The sequence below is a fragment of the Crocodylus porosus genome, unplaced genomic scaffold, assembly GCF_001723895.1.
Source record: "Crocodylus porosus isolate Cpor-Errol unplaced genomic scaffold, CroPor_comp1, whole genome shotgun sequence".
In the NCBI taxonomy this organism is placed as follows: Eukaryota; Metazoa; Chordata; order Crocodylia; family Crocodylidae; genus Crocodylus; species Crocodylus porosus.
Genome location: NW_017728948.1, coordinates 76260415 through 76272986, shown reverse-complemented (window position 1 = coordinate 76272986; position 12572 = coordinate 76260415). Strand labels below are relative to the sequence as shown.

At 44.0% G+C, this 12572-nt stretch overlaps 1 protein-coding gene across 3 annotated transcripts in view; it reads right to left on the bottom strand.

Moving 5' to 3' along the window:
* LOC109322349 (uncharacterized protein At2g34460, chloroplastic-like) overlaps window positions 1-9625 on the bottom strand; it is a 17709-nt gene extending 8084 nt beyond the window's left edge. The window contains exons 1-4 of one of the 3 annotated variants that reach the window (XM_019553436.1): window positions 9034-9625; window positions 6178-6319; window positions 3502-3703; window positions 1835-2002 (exon numbers count right to left, since the gene is read on the bottom strand). In XM_019553436.1, the coding sequence (XP_019408981.1) occupies window positions 1835-2002; window positions 3502-3703; window positions 6178-6315 (508 nt within the window). In that variant the 5' untranslated portion in view covers window positions 6316-6319; window positions 9034-9625. The remainder of the gene's footprint in view (window positions 1-1834; window positions 2003-3501; window positions 3704-6177; window positions 6320-9033) is intronic. The other 2 variants (XM_019553435.1, XM_019553434.1) reach the window with 2 other exon arrangements.
* Between the last annotated feature and the right edge of the window lie 2947 nt (window positions 9626-12572).

The window sequence follows — 12572 nt, the reverse complement described above, 5'->3', positions numbered from 1 at the left end:
CTGACTTCCTGCCCTTTGGGCAGGGGGCTGGACTCAATGAACTCCCGAGGTCCCTTCCAGCCCTGATGTCTATGAAATCTATGAAATTAAGAGCGCTTTCTTGCTAGGAACTGGAGGCTTGATCCTGCAAGTTAGTAAGTCTCTCCCACCAAATGCCGAGTACCTTCAGTTCTTACTGTTTTCATCTAGGATAGAAGTGTCGTTAACTTTTCCTGGGAGGGGCTCAGTAACTCATGGCCCAGGCCCCATAAATACTGAAGTGTATATATAAGTGTAACTGCTCATGGGTGGAGTCTACTTGACTTCAGCATGATTACTTGCATGCATAAAATGGGTTAGTGTTTCAAAATTGGGGTTTAACAACATTTCTGGTATATTCATGCTTAACACAGCAACAATGCTAAATAATGCTGATGCAGCAAGAGGACACAGCAAATATGGTTTTTAGTTGAAACATGGGTGGTTAATCCTGGGTCTGTCCTTTATAGGATCTGAAGACGATGGGAGTTTGCTACTACAGTGAAAGACCCTTTAGGATCCTATTTTCCAAGAATGGAAACCCACCTGTGTGGGAAAAAGCAGAAGCTATTGCTAGTCTGTTTGCCCAGAATCAAGTTATTTTGCTAACTAAATAGGACTACATAACAGGCCGTTTAAACACCTGTACACATATTTGACTGTATACCCTGCCCTGTAATTGTGACAGACGTAGAAATTGATGTGATTATACACAGAATTATGTCAAGTATGTGGTCTTTGCAAACTGCTGAATATTATGATTTACTGCCCAGCAGTCCAAAACTTCTTTGGCAAAAATAATTTCTTTTGGGGCATGCCAAAAACCTGACTCAGAATTACTAAAAGACTCTCTCAGGCTTGTTAATCTTTTTGTAGACTTAAACTGCATCAGGATGCAAACTTGCATTAGTCAATGACTGTAGGGGAAGCTATAGGAAATTTAGTAGTTTATGTTAAATCAGGCACACATTGTTATAGACCAATCTTGCTTTGAGATTTTCAGTCCTCAAAATTCAAAGCAAAGTATAGGTGCTACCTTACTTGAAGGGGAAACCTAGGGGTAGCTTGTCTAAACCCTACTAATGTCACTTGTTTTTACATAGCCATAATGTACTACCTATTCTTACTGCCCCATCAGCTGAAGATAGAACACTGAGGTGAGTACTTCCTTCACACTGGAATGACTAACTAAAGACAGCAGAGAAGGACAGCTTATTTTTCATTTGATGCATGCACTTTTGGCAATGAGCAAGTGACAGGGAATTTATTTGGAACCTGTCTACGCTTTGAGAGTGTTCCTTCACTTCACTGGGTTTCTACTTATTCTGTGTCCACTGAAGTCTACAGGAGTTTTTCTAACAACTTTAACAGACATTTGACCAGTCCCCTAGTTAATAAATCTTGATATATCAGCCACTGGAAATGTTGGCTAAGTGATGTAGTTAGCATATAGATTAGACCTGTATATTGCGTTTCAGAGGGGTTTGCTCCTCTAGTTTCAGAGGGGTTCTTTTACTCCTCTAGTTTAAAAAAAGTTTAGCGATTTGAAAGATTAAAAACCTGCTAGACAGGGGCTGTGCAATTTTCCCACATCTCTCTTCCAGTCTTCTTCAAGCCTTCTGATTGATCCTGCAAAATTTTGTGTAGCCTAAACCTAAAAGGAGTCAGTGCAACATGGTACTCGTTGCAGGGCCTGCTAGCACCTACAAAAAGGGCACAACATGTAACTATTTGATCAGCCATCACCCATCTACAATGCCAATTACACTCTTAGCAAAGCCTCATTTTATAGATGCTGCTGCTATCATTCTTTTACCTGTGGCTGGGATGTTTTTTAGCCCTGGTGGCCTCACTATGGTCCAGTTGAGGTCAGCACATTCCGTCTCTAAATAGTTCTCCATCTGGTACATGTTAGTAAGCACACTTCTAATGAGTGGCAGGAGGAAAAAACGCACTAACACTGGAGCATTCTGGCCTGATTCAGCTGTGAGAGAAGAGACAGGTTAGTAGCAAGCAGGACAGGCATGGTCATTGAATCTGAGCATACATTATGCTTCTCTACTAACAAGACAATTCTAGTCTGGTGTCTGACCCCATACTACATGTCTGCCACTGCTTGTTGGGCTTTGCTTTTAACTCAGAAACTGACACAATATGATTTTACTTACAAACAGCACAAAATCAGGATTTAAATAATGTATTTAAGAGAAAATATCCTTTAATCAAACCTCTGCTTAATTAGGGCATTTGGTAGTTAATAAAAACTGGGCTGACCTAAAACCTACCTGCCAACTTTTTTTTTCCAATTTACTTGCAATTAAGGATTTTATCATTGAACATGTTAATCACCACTGTGTCTTCCTAACCCAGTTTTTGCCTTTGTGGCAGGGTTTTTGGTCTTTCTGTCACCTTTACTTCCTTTTGACTGTTTTTTCTCTTGATGGTTATAATTTTCTGTCAATTTTGTTTCTTTTTATCTTTTCTTTCTCTCACTTGCTCTTCTTAGTGTTTTCTTTGCACTTCTTTATCATTCTTGCCTGATGCTCTTTCTGCCTCATATTGGTGCAGCCATAAATAGAAATGATTCATGGTAATCAGCTAGTCACTGAACCTGCTGGTTAATTTTAAGGGAAGGCTCCAAAGGAGGTCCTTGGCCAGAAAAATAATCAATATAAGGAGGTGCTCATAAGGGACAGGAAAACAAACAGATCCCTTTATTTCCCCAAGTGGAGGAAGGGGAAGTCACCTTAGTGAGGTGATTTATAGCGAGCGCACACAATGAATTCTGGAAATTGTTTGTTAATTGAAAACCTGATTGAAGGGTCACATGACCATATAATGATTTGGGGGCAGGAGGAGGGTTTGGTGCATTTACAAAAATTTGAACCAGAAAGTTGGAGGCATGACTTTCAGTGGGACGTAACATTATTACATGCTCATCAGTGCAAGTTTATGGTGATAGCAATATTATGTGGTGATAGATGTCACAAATACATTGATCCTCATTGCTCTAATGCATCCCCACCTCACTTTCTTTTAACAAGTTGATGTAGATCAGTCTATGTATTGGAGAAAAATAGCAGCAGAGAGAGCTACTAAAGACACTATTCCATGCTTTATGCAAGACCCAGATCAACTGCAAGATATGGGGAGTTTTAATGGGTTTTGCTTAGAAATGGGTAGCGGAAAAGATTTTTTTCAAAGTGTTTAAAGGCCATTGGCTTTTAGTGGAATAGGTTTAATCACTTAGGTACTTTTAAGAATTTTGCCCATGCTTAAGTTTTAAGAATAAAACTGCTGATTCTTTCCTTTCATAGAGAGACTCTTAATTCTTAGCTCGAGGCTCAACGGAGTTAAAAACACTGTAATTCCATTTCTGTAATGGACAGAGGGAAACCCCTCTCCCATCATTTTTATGGCCTTGACTCTGAAATCAACATAGACAAGTATTCACTTGAATAATCAGGTGGTAACTGTACTCACGGGATGTGTACCATGATGTCATGGCTATTATACGGCTCACATCAGATTGCCTCATGGCAGCCACAAGAGCTCTCACAGAATCAGTGTATCCTGAAATGGCTGAGAAGATCTTGTAAGGGAAGCCTAAGCAGGAAATTACAGCATCTTGGCCTTGCAAATGTTCTGACAACTGTTCTGCCGAAAAGATGTTTGTTTCCACCACCTAAAAGGATTTAATAATGTTGGAATCTTTGCAACACTTGTCTCACCACCACCATTTTTTTCTCCTCTTTGGGCATGTCTACATGTTGCCATGCTTTAGTACTTCCTTTTGGAAGTACTAAAGTACAGCGCAGCATGGGTGGTTACTGCGCTGTGCATGCAGTGTATGGTTAGATTTTGCCGCTGCATTGCCATAGCACTGCATTATAACCAGGGAGCGTGCCACTACAGTGACATAGCTGGCAATCATGTGTAGACCCACATTATCACTACATCACTGTAGCATGCCATACAGTCACATAGTGCATTGCTACATTGTCGTAGGGTGACGTGTAGACGGGCCCTTTTATCACTCTGTTTTCAAATAAGAATCAACTAGGAACACTGAAGTAGTAGTGCTCTGAATGCACTCTCTCATAGAGAGTTATGTGTTTAAAGGTGAGGCTTGGCAAATAGGAAGAAGGCAAAACCTCAGTAGATTGATTATTTTTAACTGCTTATGGGATGTGTAATAAAGTGATAATATCTCCAGAACTCCCCCTTCTCCTTTTGTGATTTAGCATTAACATAATACCATACTTCATTTTTAGGTTGAAAATATGATTTCTGTTGATGAAAGTCAGTGGTTGATAGAGCAATTATCATCCATTTTCTGCCTAAAAGTGAGGCCCCTGCTTTTTCACACTTTATCAGATGGCTGAAACCTCATGGCTGTTATTAGCATAATTGTCTCCAGCTGGGCATATGACTTAACACAAGTTGAATGGAAAATTGGAGAGGTAGGGAATGATGTGTGCTTCTTGCATCTGGTCTCAGACAACAGGAAGTCTTCTAAAGCTTGATAGAACTGATAATCCATCTTGTGTGCGAGTGGTAGGATGAAGTAATATTCCCAAACAGATTGTTCTGCTATATTTTAGGCCTTAATTCTCACTGTATCAGTGATGGAGTCATTGATACTAACTGTGTTTAGTAAGTGCTTTTTCTGTGTTTTTGTTATGCTAAACCTGTTGGGTGGTATGTGTGGTCTGGGGATGGGAATCAGAGACTGGAGGAGATAAATACACTTTAGCCAAGAACTAGCAATTAATTCTGTTTAGAAGTTAAGATGTGCTTTTATTTCAGGACAAGGGACCTAAAGCTTGCCCCTCTGTGCTACAGCCTCTAGCTTGCCTTGAAAAGAAGAGTATTTACTATACCTAGGAGGTGTGCTTTAGAAATGATCTTGTCTGCCACCTAATGGGGTTAGACAGTTCTGTTTCACATAGGTAAATTATTTTGTAGTAGTATGTGAGACAGGAATTAGATTAAACATATCTGTGTTCTATAGTATTTTCATTTCAGAAAGTGCTGTGATATTTCTTGGCTGGTTTACTGTAGAGAGAGATTGGATACATTTAAAAAGTGAACAGAACCTCATTCCTACTCTGACAGGTGTTTCTCAAGAGCAGACAACTTTGGTCAATTACTGCTTGAAACACTGAGAAGTGAATTCACCAGGCTCAACATTCATTTTCCCTGGAGGGCAGTAGACCCACTAAAAATATTTCATTCCTTCAGTAGATTTCAGAAGGCTACTAATACTAAAGTTTTGTCTAGCTCAGGCTCTAGTGGGGACCTTAAGAATATTTTCACTCCATCGTTTGCCCAGGACTCCTTTAGATTACAAAAAAAGAACGCAATAAAGAGATCAGGTAAGGCTCTCTTTTAAGACATTCAACCCAATCCTGCGATCTTCCCTTGAGAGTCTCTGACTGCTGTCAACCTCCCCAGTATCAGTGGGAACTGAGGCTGTTGTCACACCATGAGTACATGGCCTTTATCACGTCTCCCCATTCAGCTCCAACACACAAGTTAATTTAAATCTTTGAAGTCATCAAAATATATTACGTTCATAAAACCATATATACAACTTTTCCAAGCTATTTTGTTAAATGTGACACTGGTTAGCACTCATGGAGCTGCAGAAATGTTGGTTGAGAAAATATGATTGGAGCTTCTAATAGGGAAGAAATTTACAGGTGTTCGGACTGGCTGCTAAAGGTTGCAGCTAGGCCACATAGCCTATAGGTCATATGTGGGCAGGATGATATTTTTTGTACAGTCAGTTAGCCAACCTGAATTGCTATGTAGAAACTGATCCAAAGACCATGGGATTTAATGGAAAGACTTTTGGATTTATTGACAATGTAAGAATAGAAGATAAAGTGTATCTTAGGTATATTAAATATCTAGGCCAAAATCCTTAAAATGATACCAGTGAATCTTACCACTTCCATTTCTGGTTGCCCAAACTGAAACAGCTTAAAGGAGCCCCAATTTTCAGAATGTGTTAAGCACACACCATCTGAAAAATGACTCCTGTAAGAGGTCAAGTTTGGTATCCTAAAATTGAGACACCCTGAATCACTAGAGACATTAGAAAACCTTAGTTCTAGAAAAATAGTATCAGACATAATATTCTATATGAAATACCTTCAGATTTTTATGTTGAATAGTCAGTTTAGTGATGTTCCGAACAAGTGCTGTCACTTCATGGCCTTCCTCAAGTGCGTGCAAGACCAGATATTGACCAGACTGACCTGTTGCACCAAGAATGGACAGCTTCATCATTTATCTGCAAACAGAAGGCAAAGCTGAGAATCGTTTGATAGCAAATACTTGTCGGTATATGATTTTATCTTATTTTTAAGAAAAAAGAAGCATCAAGGACATTTGGTAACTTTAGAAGACCACCTAAGAGTACCTTAAGTTAAGCACCACAGTTCCCTAAAGACAACAATGTACATGTTATGGTATTGCAAATGCTGTGGAGTCACTTGCCTCCAGGATAAACTATAGGAGACATGGCAACTCAAGAGGTGCAGCCCTTCATCCAGCTCCCTCATGCATTCCTAATCGTCTTTTCACATGGTTCAGCTACTTCCATCTTCTCTACAATCTCTGTGGGATGGTGAGGATTCTGTGGTAGACACGGAGAGAAGCAGCCTAACTTGCAAAGGGTGCATCTACATGTGTTTTTTAATGCAGAGCTGACTAATTTGTTCAGAAGTAAAGCATCACTGCCTACACGAGCAGGTATTAGGGAGCAGTAAATTTACTCCACTGTAGGATAGTACTGTCTCCTACAGCAGAGTAACTGCATGTGCTGAAACACATGTGTAGATGGTGACAGGTTGGCTGGGGCATGAGGGTACTAAAGTGCAGGGGCTGCCTGATACCTAGCCCTGCACTTTAGTAGCCTGTGTGCAGCCGGGGTGAGTGGCTGGAGCTGGCGGTGCTCAGGGTGAGTGGCCGGAGCTGGCATGCCCCAGCCAGCCCATCTGCCACCCAATCCCCTTCCCTGGTTTAGTTTGTTATATCTATTTGTGGTGTCTGTTATTAGACTATAAGCACGTCAGGTCAGGACTTTTTTTGCCAACACCACGCCCCATGTGGGATCCTGGACATGGGATCAAAGTAAAAAGAATTCATAACTGCTTTCCACTGCATTTTATAAAGAAGATATGTTTGACAGATGGGGCACAAATCATACACAGTGGGCAGGACAGAGGATTCCTGACTCTATATGGTGCCCTGTCAATGAGCATAGCAAACTGCACACACGGGAAAATGTATTTCAGCATTTTGCTCTGCTTTCCTTGGTGTTGGCGAGGATTTAAATTTCTTTGTCGGTACCTTATTTAGCCTCAGCTCTTGCAATATGATCTTGCCAAGGGGGAGGTGACTTAATGGCACATGTGGCTGAATCTCTAGAGCTAAAGGAGAGGTAGACAGGTAGTGGTCATCTCTTCCTTGGATTGTGAAGAACTACACTCTCTTGTCCTTTGTCATGTTCTGGCTTGGTAAGCAGGAAGCATGATGGAAGTATTTATATTGCTCTTGAATGGCTGTGTTACAAATCATGCTTCCAGAGTACTGAGTTTGTCAGGAGCAGGCTTTGCATTTTCAAGTTGAGACTGAACTGTGTGTATGCATGCATACCATTCATCTTATTTTCTCAGGCTAGGGACAGACAATACACACAAACTGGTTTAAGCGGTCAGAAACTGGTTTAAAACTGTAACAGACGTTCAGTGCACATAAACCAGTTTGAAAGTGGCTGAAACCTATTTGAGATAAACGTGGTTGAATGTAATACCAGACTTAACTGATTTGGCTCAAACCGGTTTATGCAATATCTGTCCCAGATCCCTTGCTGATTTAAGATAAACCAGACTCCCCCAGCATCCCTGCATGCTCTCTGGGCTAGGTGGGGCTCTTTGTTCCACAGCAGGGCTGCCCCCTCCCCTCTGCTCCCTGGCTGGAGCTCTGGCAGAAACTTGCAGGCACAGCAGCATCTGCCTGGCTTTCTCCTGCTCCCCAACTCCTCTTGTCACTCCCTGCTAAGCAGGGATCCCCTGTCCCCTCTGCCTTACACAGACACCTCAGCATTAGCTAGCAGATCACATGCTGGCTACGGTCCATGCTGTGGCAGACAGTAGTGTTGATTTAGGGCTCCTTGGAGCTAATCAACAGCTCAGCTGGTAATGTCCCTTTCTTCCTTCCTTGTTTAAGAAGATCTTGAACTAATGAGAGAGGCTGTTTGTTTTCTGATGGGGTGATAAATGCTGATAACAGTGCTGATAAATACTCTTATCAAGGAGTAGGGGGGCAGGGGAAAGTCCTCCCTAATCCTAATGGGGGTTGGCCGCAGGGAAGGGAGAGCTGCTTTAGCACTCCCTGGCTTCTAGCCTGAGCCACTGCAGGCATGTGCCTGCATGTCTGGAAAGTCTATACAATTACAAAGTGATTTAGCCTAGCCAGGTTAGACTAACCTGTAAAGATTAAATCCGTTCAGGCTCAGGCTCAGGCTTTTTGAATGTGTGTCCCTAGCCTTAGGGTTCTGTCTACAGAGTTCAACACTGTGCTGCTCTTTCCCCTCTGAACCCTATCATTGTATTAAAACCATTTGGAGATATATTCCCTGGCTGTTTCTACTGCAAATATCCATTCCCCTGTGCCCAGGTCACCAAGCACATCACATTCATACGCATTAGACAGAAAAGACATGTTTGTAATCTCCCTTGCCACTCTAGGATTCCCTTGTTCCTGTAAACTGACTCGTATCTCAGTAGCATCAGCATCGAGGAGAGCAGTTAGTGAGAAGTAGCAGAGGACTAATTGCTAAATTCACTATTTAACATACAGGATACTCAATAAGGATATTAAGTAGGAATTTTAAAAGGCTGGTTTCTCCTTGCCCCACCCAGTACCACACCATGCATAACAAGGAGGTGGATGAGACCATAAAATGACTGTTCTTTAATGAAACCCACCCCCAAAACTTACCAAAATACCTTGCTTGGGGACAAGTTGCAGCGATGGCTGGTTGTAGCTCTGTATCAAATCCCAAGGAAAATCTTCCTGTGTGGGCAAACGAGAAGCAGAATTTGGCCTGGGGTTCCTTTAGCTTGTGTTCATACTGAACAAAGTTTTCCAAGTTGAAAGAATGTTACTGCATTAACTCCTCTTCTGTTCATCTCCAGGACTCAAAGTTCTCTGCCTTGTGAATGTTTTCTTTATGGCTTTAAAAGCAAACTGTCTTAATCTCCTTTTAGTTCGTTTATATTTTCTTATCACTAATTTCCCACAGCCCATCCTTATTCCTGTTCAGCTATTACAGCATTTCTGTGAGTAAAGCAAAGAGTCAGAAGCAGGGCGTACACCTACTTGCCACACCCGAGTTTCCTGTTACATAAATGTTGCACAAGCTTAAAAGAAATTAATTAAGATTGTTAGCAGTTTAGCATAGTTTAACTATTGCACCCAACTACAGAGACTGCTTCTAGGATCTGGCTGAAATGGCCTTCCAGTTTTCAGTACTGTATTGTATCTCCTTCTCCCTCTCCCTGACCAACCCCTCCCCCCCATAACAATTGTACTTGACTTTGGCATGGGGCTGACCTATAATTGGCCCTCCTCCAGTCTTGACTGTTTTTGTACTTGCAGAATTTGTGTAGCTCAGGGATGGTCAAACTTTGTGGTAGATATACCGCAAACTAAATCTCTGCCTTCCCTGAATGCCACTCCAATCTCCTTCCTCTGCAATCTGCTTCCTTCCCCATGCTCCCTGCCTGATCTGCCATATGCCACATAGAGGCTGCCTGTGCCACTTGTGGCATGTACTGCAGGTTGGTCTCCCCTGGTGTGTAGACCATAAAATACAAGATCAGAATTTTTGTGCAATGCAGGTTGCATTTTGGTATTTTTAATGCATTTAGCCCTTTGGGTCAGTTCATTGGTTATGTGATTCTCCAACAGGATTTTGTAAGAACATAGCAATTCAGTGCCTTCATTTGTAGTTACTGGCTTATAGCCAGGGAACAACTGTTTTTCCTAAAAATGGAACCTGAAAATATGAGGTCATTTAATGTTCGGGGTCAACTTAGAGTCAGAACACTACCATAATAGATCTTCAATTTGCAGAACAATCACAAATTTGTATCAATTCAGGAAACCTTATTGCAGAAACACATTGATTGCTACTTGCTTATATTGCGATAGTAGCTAGAAGTCTCATTCATACGTGGATTCCCATTGTTCCAGCCATTGTACAGGAGATTACATGAATACTTGCATTAGCGCTTTATTATATAAACAATGCACCATCAACTGCTGTACTCCCATTAGCAAGAGCTATTTCTATTGCTCCACATGCATACACAATTCTTTACAGACAAATTGGAGGGAATAACGTCACTGGTCTCAGAGTGTGAAGTGACAGAAGACAGTCTGCCTTCATGATGGTAGTGACACAGGGAATGGAGTTGTAGGGAGGCAGGGCTGTGGCCCCCAAGTAACACAGGGGAGAAAGGACTGGGCCCAGGCTCAATGCAGAGGGGTGGCCCCCAAGCTGGGGCGGAAGCAGCAGGCCTGGCCGGGCCCAACATGGCAGTCACAGCGGAGGGGAGGGGAGGGAAGGAGTAAGCCCTGCTCCCCTGCGTCAGCCCCGAGCTCCAATTCCCCGCCACACACACGCTGCTGGGTCAGCCTAGGCCTGCTTCTCCCTTCCCCCCACCGCTCTGGCAGGGAGGGGGAAGGGAGTGGGCCTGGACCCCAAGCAGCAGGAGGGAGTGGGCCTGGACAGGGTCGGGGCAGGGGCAGGGCTCTGTCCCTGCTCGCTCCCCCATCCCCTTCTCCTTGTCATTCTTGATGGGCAATTGGCTAGTCTTATATAAAGACCTGGGTATGTATGGCTGGCAACCCACCCCTAAGCAGCCCCCTCACCCACAGTCCCCTCCACACGTACCGACACACTGACCCGCATCCCCCCACATTCCTCCACACTCACCCACCCCACCTTCCCACCCCTCTCCTGCAAACCCCATATCCCCCCAATCACACACCTACCATGCAATAAGGAAACCAAAAGTAAACATTAAAACATAGATATTTAGGATTTATTTTATTATGATGCTAGAGACACTGGTAGGTTTCCAACTTGCTTTAACTTTGTAAATATAGCAATAAAACATTGCCCATTTGATCAATCCCTCTCTCTCTTTTGTTTTAATTGTGGAAGAATATGGATTCTGGAATACTTTAAAAAGTGAATTTGGGATGCTGTTTCAGCAGTCTAGCTACCACAAGGGGCTAGTGTCCCCAGATACCAAGTGGCTGGGCCTCAGAAGCTTCTATTTGTATTACTCAATTATCGTGGGCCCTGAGGCCCATGTGGCAGTTGGGGAGCAGGAGCAGAGGGAGCAGGGCACATGTGTGCCACACGTGTACCCCCTTAGCTCAGTGGCGAAGGCAGCAGCTGTGGAGGAGACAGCAGCAGGGGCAACAGCTGATTCCCCATAAAGTAAGTGGGGCAGAGGGTACAGCACAGCTGAGGCAGATCCAGAGGGGAAGCTCTTTGGAGCCTCTTAGCTCGCTTGACAGGGAGCTGCGCTCCCGAGCCGTGCGCGGGCAGGAAGACCGTTGGGGGGGGGGGATCTAGCAGGGGCCTTTCCCCAAAGTGGTGGAGCAGCTCCCGGGGGTCTTTCCCCCAAGCAGAGGGGGGCAGCTCCAGCTAGTCCCTTGGGGTGGTATTGCCTGCTACCCCAGGATCCCAATGGGAGGGTCATAGGGGGTGGGGCGGGGCCAGCCGGCACGCACTTCTGGCCTAGCTGGAAGGCCTGATTGGCTGAGGGGTCAACTGCCGGAATTTCAAACCATGGGCTTTAAAAAGCCCGCAGTTCGAAATTCCCCCGGCAGTTGGGGAGCAGGAGCAGAGGGAGCAGGGTGCACGTGTGCCATGCGTGTACCCCCTTACCTTGGTGGCGAAGGCAGCAGTTGCCTCGCCGGGGGAGGGGGCTGCAGGAAGACGAGGAGACACCACGTGAGCAAGACAGGTGACAAATGCAAGGAGTGCCCAGGTAAGAAACTGGGGTTCAGTCTCCCAAATCGGGGGGTGGCACACGCAGCTAGGCAAGGCCTTAAATGCCTATATATCAATGCTTGTAGTATGGGGAACAAACAGGAGGCACTCGCCCTCAGAATAGCCAGTTCAGACCCAGACATAATAGGGCTTACAGAAACGTGGTGGGATTCATCCCATGACAGGGCAGTTAGCATTAGGGGCTATAGGCTTTACAGGCGGGATAGAGAAGGAAGGAAAGGTGGGAGTGTGACACAATGTCAAGAAGCAATATACATCCTCTGCCAGCAGAATGGGGTCAGAGGAGGGGCAAGCTGAAGTGCTCTGGGTCAAGATACAAGGGGGCTGTGGGGAGAGAGATCGAACTGTGGGCGGTCTACTACAACCCCCCAGCCAAGGGGTGGAGCTGGACCGGGGAAGGGATGTAGTTACCCAGACATCTGCTGGGAGGAACAGTCAGCCAGGT